Genomic DNA, 8,962 nt, shown 5'->3' with positions numbered 1-8,962 from the left:
CATGTGTGTGTGTGTGTGTTAATGGATCTCATGTTCAGATCTGGCTGGTTCTGGAAAAGCACTGCACACTCACGTACAGCAGAATGAACTGCTGAGGGTTCGGACTCATTAAGAGCCGTTAGATGAATTATTCAAGCACACAACACCCCGCTGGATGTCTACAGACCGATGGAGGAGACGGTTTTGTTTCTCACTAATTATTCATTACAAAATGAGCCTTTAACTTCTGCTTCCACAATGAAAACATGCAAGGATGAACCCAAGAGCAGAAGCCCACTGCTCGAGCATCATCAGTGTATGTCCAGAGATATTCTCTGTACAGCAGTCAACAGAAGCCCTTCATTTATTAATAATTAGGCTCATCAGATGCTGCTTTCAGAGTGCAGTACTCCACGCCATTTCATTTATTTAAAGCCACTCCACAGATGTTCCTCTGAACGAGAAAAGAAAATGTGCAAATATCTCCAATTACTGGTTCATGTTGAAAAGTTTGGAGTCAGTGTGTTTTGTTGGGAAAGAAAACAATACTTTTATTTAGCAAGGATGCACTAAATTGATCAAAAGTGACAGTAATGTTACAAAAGACTTCTATTTTAAATAAATGCTGTTCTTTTGAATTGATTATAATCAGAAATGTTTCTTGAGCAGCAAATCAGCATATTGATTTCTGAAGATCATGTGACACTGAAGACTGGAGTAATGATGCTGAAAATACAGCTGCGCATCACAGAAATAAATTACAGTTTAACAGATATTCACATTGAAAACCGCTATTTGAAACTGTAATAATATATCAGTTTTTACTCTATTTTTGATCAAATGAATGCAGCCCTGGTGAGCAGAAGAGACTTCTTTCAAAAACATCAAAAAAAATCTTACCGACCCCAAACTTTTGAATGGTAGTTTTATTAATACCTTAATCTCATAATAAAAAATAAAAAAAACACACGTTCCCTGAAAGCTTAAATTTAATATCAAGAGACTATACCTAAAGTCCCAACAGTTAAATATACAAAATAAAGGGATACAAATATTGTCAGATGCTTTGTGTCGAAGTATCTGGCACAAAGTTAAATAAACCGTTACCACTGATTTTTATCTCTGAAAAACATTAGAATCAGAATTTAGAGCTGATTGATTTCATTGAAGTAAAAATGGACAGTAACAAAGAAAATGCTCAATACATGACCTGCAGAACATCTCGTTATGTAAATTAACAGCATCAAACCTTTAAACCTCCAGTCAATTTAATATTTAACCCAGTATATCCCCTAACTAACCTGGTCCCAGTAGCAGTAATTCAATGACAATCTACGATTCTCACGTCATAAAAATATGATTGATGTGAACAGCTCTCTCTAGTGGATAGAAGCTGCTACTGCCACGTGTCTCCATCCTCATGGAAACGGTGCAGGTGGTCTGAGTATCTGTGGGAGGAAAGATGCATTAAACACACATGCTGTATGTAAACGCGCAGCGTTTCAAAACCAGAGGCTCATTCGATCAAATCTCATTCAGAAACCTCGGAGTAAAAAACACTCACTTCTTTGCACAAAATGCAGCACAGTCCCGACCGATACTCTCACTCCAGGCGGCTTTATACAGCACCTGATCACACACACACACACACACACACACAGCTCAGCGGATCAGAACAAGTCAACATGAGCTGTGAAGCACGGTTTAAACTGAGGCTCAAGTTACTCACCAGGAAGACGAGGCAGTGCAGCATCAGCGTGTAGAAGAACGCCACAGTTCTGGCCATCTTATTGGACAGGATCACACGACCCTGAAACAGACACGTCGAACATCAGCACAGACAGCGAAAGGGGAGGGAAACGACAAAACATCAGGTGTTACTGGGGGAGTTATAACCTTAACAACACAACATTTGCTGAAAATCAAGTTTACTCACCCTCGGGCCTGAGTTTGTTTCTTCATCAGATTTGGAGAAATGTAGCACTGCATCAGTGTCTCAGCAATGGATGCTCTGCAGTGAATGGGTGCCGTCAGAATGAGAGTCCAAACAGCTGATAAAAACATCACAATAATCCACAAGTAATCCACAGCACTCCAGTCCATCAGTTAACATCTGGAGAAGACAAAAGCTGAAACTAATCCAGCATTAAGATGTTTTTAACTAAAATACCATAGTGTCCATAATCCATAATGTTTCCTCCAGTGAAAAAGTGCATCTCCTGTTGTCTCTCACATCAAAATCCAGCCACATATGTGTTTAAAGCAGTTTAAACGGTGCTTGATCTGTGCAGATTTCTCTCCTGATTCAGACCAGAACACTTTTTCACTGGAGGAAGAGTTATTATGGATTACGGACTCAATGTATTTTAGTTAAAAAGGTCTTAATGCCGGATGTGTTTCAGCTTTTGTCTTCTCCAGATGTTCACTGATGGACTGGAGTGCTGTGGATTACTTGTGGATTATTGTGATGTTTTTATCAGCTGTTTGGACTCTCATTCTGACGGCACCCATTCACTGCAGAGCATCCATTGCTGAGACACTGATGCAATGCTTCATTTCTACAAACCTGATGAAGAAACAAACTCATCCTAATCTTGGTTGTCCTGAGGGTGAGTATATTTTAAATCAATTAAACCAATAAAAAATATATACCACTCCTTTGTTTAATACTAATGTAGAATAAAATAAAATAAAAAATTAAGGAGTATAATAATAATACTTTTAATAGAATAATTAAAATAATAATAATAATATTTAGGGCTGTTGTCATTTTGATGCTTTCAAAAATTTAAACCATAGAGTTTTTCTTTTGGTGGAAAACCACATGGAGGCCTTAAATTCGGCATAAACTCCTATTGTGGCATATATCCAAGTGAAAAACATGTAGGGCGAGACTTGATTGGATCAGCTGATCGTTGTAGTTTGCTATTGCTGCGATCTCGTGTGAGTGACAGCAGCATTTACTGTGAACGGCGACACCAGATCACGAGCTGCTCATGTGTAAAAGTACACTGATTCACATGTGTGTGCACTACTGTATGTGAAGAGATCAACACAAACACGGCTCACACACCAGACTGAGCGTGGCCTTGTCCCACGGGCTGAGGCTCTGATATCTCCGGTGACGCTCCTGAAGAGAAAGTCGCATTATAAACACATCACTACTAAACAAACCTGAATGAACAAAACCAACAAACAATTCCAAAAATGACATTTGAATATGTTCACATGATCACCCTTTTGCTGAAGGAGGTGAAGGGATCGAGTCTCTCCTCATACTGAGACGAGTAACGCATCACTGTATCATCACTGTCTCCAGCCTAATACACACACACACACACACACACACACAGACACACACACAGACACACACACACATCAGTCTTTAGTGTTCGTCATCTACTGTAATAGGACCTACAGTCTCATTCATGCCCTGAACATAACTGATGTTTGAGATCTAATTACACTAGTCCATATTCAGACCATCAACATTTATAGCACTTCTAGAGGTGTGCGATATATTTCATCTATGATAATACCTTAATTGTTTTTTTAAAAATGTGCGAGCTGACAATGAATGTGTCACTTACTTTGCAAAAACCAAACAAACGCATGTCTTGAGAGCCAAGTAGAAAGCAGTTAGAATTAGGGATGTAACGATTCGATTCGATTCGCGATTTTTTTTAGCACTTATGAACTTTAATATGCATTATACAGAGGCAAGAGGAAAAGACAAAATACCATCTAAACTTTTCTAAAGACAGTAAGTTCCCCTCAGACATGCATTCATATAAACTCCTACACCTAAATGAATCGTGAGCATCTCAACCGATTTGATTCGTCACATATTTGAATTGATTTTCAACAGGCTCGCGGTTAATCGTTACATCCCTAGTTAGAATGACCCTGAAATTAAAGATATGAATTTTGCCCCTGTATGATGTTTTATCTTATAATTCTATATGGTATATTTAAGCAATATCACATAGGCATGAGTGCTTTTTTTTATTAAATTTTTTTTTTTCAAATATCAGCATGACTGAAAATGTGACACTGATTTTAAACAACAGTTCAATAAACAAGTTAATAATAAATGAGCTGCATTTTTGACACAATATTGTCTATTTTGGCTCAATTTCACCAAGGAAAATAATTCCAAACAAATCCATGTTGTGAACCATTGTGTGTTTCTCTGAGGGTTTAATTTCTGAATGAATAGTTTTTTAACGAATCAGGTAAGTCAGTGATTCAATGACTCATTCATAAAGTTCCTGAATGAATCTGATTTGTTTTAATGAATGACTCGTTCATTAGGACAGTGACATATTTGACAGTGTTCATATTTGAAGTATTTTATAAAATAATTTCATATTTTAATATTATTTACTTATTTTTAAGTCTCACAGCATTATTTATGCAATTGTAATTGCAGACTAAATGCATTCATGCCACCTCTGAGCTGCATTAATCAGTAAATACAGGCCTACCAAAATACCACTTCATATGCAGCTTCTGTGCCACCTCAGGAGTGCAGAGATGGACTTTGTTGATACTGATTTCATTTGTGTCTTATCCCAGGAAAATCCTTGAGACAATTTTTTTGTCAATATCGCACACCCCTAGGCACTACAGGAGCTACAGACCATTTCACCTTAGTGATAAAATGTCCTTGTTTATTCGTCATCCACACAGGATCGAGACGATGGTCGACTCGCCGTGACGTGACTTACTCTGTTTGGGTAGCTCTGCAGAAACTTGATCTTCTCGTAGAGCTTGATGTTGTCAGCGCGCAGACTGTCCAGCTGGCTCTGAAGAGCCTGTGAGGTCTGCTGAAGGGAGCTGTTCGCCTGACAGACATCAACAACATCAACAACACAGCACAGTCAGCCTCTCTTCCTCTGAGCAACAGAAGTCATTACAGTGAAGTGCACTCACGGCCTCCAGCTCCTGGTTACGCGAGCGATATCTCTCCCTCTGACTGGAGATGATGGACAGCATAGAGTCCATCTGACCCTGAGGAAGATCCGTCTGAGGAGAGCCGCCCACACCTCAACACACACACACACACACACACACAGAGTAACGGCTGTATGAGCATCTCATGACTCGAGGGACTGATGACAGTCTGTATTATGTGTCCATGAGCATTATATGGGTCATCCTGCTCTCATGAGCACGAGTTCTTTAGTTTACCTGTGAACAGAGCAGTGGCCTCTTTAATGGGCTCAGGGACGATCACTGCGCTGCTGTCTGCACCCTAGACAACAAAAAAATCACAAATTATTGTGATGTGTGTCAAGATGCCTTTTTGTACTTGTGTGTAACTGTGTCTCGTGTCATCTGGACAAGTTTAGTTTTCAGTCCATGTGTCTCCTGCAGAATACTGTAATCCTCCACACAGCTGCCACTTGGAACAGATTCACATACAGTTTTTTTACTCCTCCTACAAAGTGTGCATCAGCATGCTTCACACTCAGATCAAGTTACTAAGTGCCTTTTCAGTGTTTGACTTCATTCTTCAGAAAAAAAATAACCTGGTCGCTGGTCAAGACTTCAACAGGAAGTCAGTGATTTTGGTTGGCTACACTTACATTACATATCACTTAGTACACTAACCACTCAAAAGTTTGAAGTCACTAGTATTTTTGTATGTTTTTGAAAGAAGTCTCTTTTATTTGCTCAAAATTACAGTAAAAACAGTAATATTGTGAAATATTACAGTTTAAAAAAACTGTTTTCTATGTGAATATCTGTTAAACTGTAATGTATTTCTGTGATGCGCAGCTGTATTTTCAGCATCATTACTCCAGTCTTCAGTGTCACATGATCTTCAGAAATCATTCTAATATGCTGATTTGCTGCTCAAGAAACATTTCTGATTATTATCAATGTTGAAAACAGTTGTGCTGCCAAATATTTTTGTGGAAATATCAAAGGAACATTTTGAAATAGAAATCTTTTGAAACACTATGAATGACTTTACTGTCACATCAATTTGATTCATCCTTGATGAATAAAACTATTACTATTTTTTTTACTTTTTACATTTATTTTTTATTTTAATGTTCCTAGAGGTTCACTTATAATGTTAATCAAGCCTTTTGCACACACACAAAACCAATAAAACCCATTATAATCACCACACTACACACACACACACACACATATATATATATGTGTGTGTGTGTGTGTGTGTGTGTGTGTTTGCAGTGTGGTGATTATAATGGGTTTTATTGGTTTGGTTAAAAGCTTTTTTTTGTACTGAGGAGGACGTTTTAAGCTATGAAACTTGCATGATGACCTCTTATATGTCAAAAGATCAAGAAAAACATGATTTCTCATGTCATGACCCCTTTAATTTCTTCGAGACAAAAGCAAAATATCTTACAGACCCCAAACTTTTGAATGCTGGTGTATCTTTCATTTCCACATTTACTGCCAAATCAATTTCTTTGTCAGTATTTTTTAGGGCCCGGAAAAATAATGTTAATTTCTGCAATTAATACGGATAATTTAGCATGTTAAAAAAATTAAAACCACACTCATTTCCTGAGCCTATGCTAATGTTTTCCCCCCATTTTAATTGAAAAAAGTGAACAGAAAGCTGTCGGAGAGAGCAGATGGAGTGATGACATCATCTGCTAGTAGATAAGGGCAACGCTAAATTATCATCATGAGTTTATGATTATGTGATTCCCAAAAAAGAACCGATAAAATGTACACCTTTTGACTACTGCATAAATGTGAAAGTAACGGTCATCGGTTTGAAGCTCATGCTCGTGTCTGACCTCAGCGTCGGGCCGTGACATCGTCTGGATGGTGCTGAGATCCTGCTCCAGTTTGAGGATGAGCTCTTTCTGTTCAGCGCTGGTCTTCACTGCTGAGGACAACTCCAGCTGTAGAGACGCACAACGGCCTAAACACACGCACGCACGACTCACTCACACACGCACACACACACACACACACTCACACACGCACGCACACGCACGCACACACACACACTCACACACACGCACGCACAGACACACAGACAGACACACACACACATACATCAGTAAAGTCCTCAGACAAATCACATGCTCTCAAAATTGTACTTTTTAGATGAACTATCCCTTTAAATGTCAATTAATAGAATTGAAAGAATGATTAAAGAAAAAACAGACACACATACAGCAGACCAAAACATGATCAATAGCCGCTTAACCGCATTTGATAAACCACAAGCACTAACATTTGAGCTTCTGTTTACCATATTTGATGTGCTTTATGTATCTGCACTGATCAATGTTTACATGTAAAACCTAACTTAAATCTGTTAAATGTGTTTTTATATGAATAAAGCCTAAATTAAATCTGTTCATCATATAAAGTGATCACATCTGTACGGAAGCTTCAAAGTTTCCATATGCAAATCGATCATAATCGAATCATTACATAAACACATGATAATAATTCAGCATGGCCTTATTTACTAGCAGATGAAGTCATCTCTCTGTTTGGTCGAACGGATATTTCAGGGGCAGACATATCTCAGGTTTCATTAAAAATAACTTCATTTGCGTTTCAAAGATGAATGAAACTTTTAAGTTTGGAATGACACGAGGGTATTTGATAGCAGAATTTCATTTTTGGGTGAACTATCCCTGTAAGCCACAAGTGTGTATATAAGTATCGATATTTGCGACACAGACAAAGTATCGACATAATCGATCATCATCACAGAAAAATCTACATCCTAAATGTTTTTTCTAGTAATTTTATAATTTGTATTGCATGCAAATAAAATAATAATATCAATGTTATAATAATTTAAATAATGACATCTCTCAATGTGACGACAAAGACAGAAACATCACCTATTTCACTAAATAAAGGCAGATTATTAGAATGATTTGATGTGATTTCTGCTATAAGATTAACCATGTTCTGTAATTGCTGTTAATAAATGATAAATTAAAACCACCTGGTAACTTGCAGTTATTAAATATTATAAATGACGGCTTTTGATGTTGATATTGAATGGCTATATCATCACTAATTGCTACACATTAGTTTTTTTTACATTATTTGATGGTAAGAAACAACGTTGATACCACTTCATTGCTGATTGTGTTATTGAAATGAGTATTTTCTGAGATGTTGGTATTTCCTCTTGATTAAAAACGGACTCACTGCTGAGCTCAGTGTTAGCGATGCGCAGAGACGCGCTCTCAGACTGCAGGCTGCGGTTCTTCTCCAGCAGCAACACCTCTAACGGTTTACACGAGTCCTGTGAGAGACAAACACATCAGATCAACGCCAAAGAATTACACACTCGAAACAAAACACAAAACTACTGTTTACCTGCGCTGTGGAGCGGTCACACGGCCCAAACTCCATCGACTTCAGCATGCTGTCAATATATAAAACATAGCCTTACTTCAGCCATGATGAAATAAAACAACACGATATTCAGAGATGTACCCAAGCACTCAACAACAATGATCAGCCACGATCATGCATGAACTTGAAATTCAGTAACAACTAAACACACACGTCAAAAACGAGCCTCGATGTTAATAAGCGCAGCAGAGCAGACCAGAAAAAAATACATCCACAGTCTCTTTAAGGATTCAAACTCATAACAGGTGAAGAAGGTGACAGGTCTTAGATTAAAGAAATAACCCAAGACTTACAATTGTGTAAAAATTATGTACAATTTTATTTCGGGGTGTTTTTAAGTAAAATCATGCAGGAACATCTCTTACCTGAGCTCTTTCTTAACCTCCTCGTAGTCTGTCTGTGTCTGCAGCTTCTCCTCCAGATGCTGGACAAATGAAAAGACCGTGATGAAGGCAAATAAGATCAGACTGTCTGATGCATACTGTGCATTACACCGGCAATGGCATTTAGAAGTTGATCTGCACACTTTTTTGAATTAATCCCCCAGAAATAGAGCCGTTTAGAACAGGACAGCAACCTTTCTGACACTAAGTGCAAT

The 8,962-nt window shown here is 38.0% G+C and overlaps 1 protein-coding gene across 1 annotated transcript in view; it reads right to left on the bottom strand.

The window, feature by feature from the left end:
- Positions 1-925: 925 nt before the first annotated feature.
- The window catches only part of cux1b (cut-like homeobox 1b), a 27,591-nt gene continuing 19,554 nt past the window's right edge, over positions 926-8,962 (bottom strand). The window contains exons 13-21 of the mRNA XM_016528101.1: positions 6,768-6,895; positions 5,173-5,236; positions 4,915-5,027; positions 4,710-4,826; positions 3,216-3,299; positions 3,053-3,109; positions 1,709-1,789; positions 1,544-1,608; positions 926-1,427 (exon numbers count right to left, since the gene is read on the bottom strand). Coding sequence (XP_016383587.1) covers positions 1,376-1,427; positions 1,544-1,608; positions 1,709-1,789; positions 3,053-3,109; positions 3,216-3,299; positions 4,710-4,826; positions 4,915-5,027; positions 5,173-5,236; positions 6,768-6,895 — 761 coding nt within the window. The 3' untranslated portion in view covers positions 926-1,375. The remainder of the gene's footprint in view (positions 1,428-1,543; positions 1,609-1,708; positions 1,790-3,052; positions 3,110-3,215; positions 3,300-4,709; positions 4,827-4,914; positions 5,028-5,172; positions 5,237-6,767; positions 6,896-8,962) is intronic.

Source organism: Sinocyclocheilus rhinocerous, unplaced genomic scaffold (genome assembly GCF_001515625.1).
Source record: "Sinocyclocheilus rhinocerous isolate Xijiao unplaced genomic scaffold, SAMN03320098_v1.1 scaffold601, whole genome shotgun sequence".
Classification (NCBI taxonomy): domain Eukaryota; kingdom Metazoa; phylum Chordata; class Actinopteri; order Cypriniformes; family Cyprinidae; genus Sinocyclocheilus; species Sinocyclocheilus rhinocerous.
This window is presented reverse-complemented; position numbering and strand designations above follow the sequence as displayed.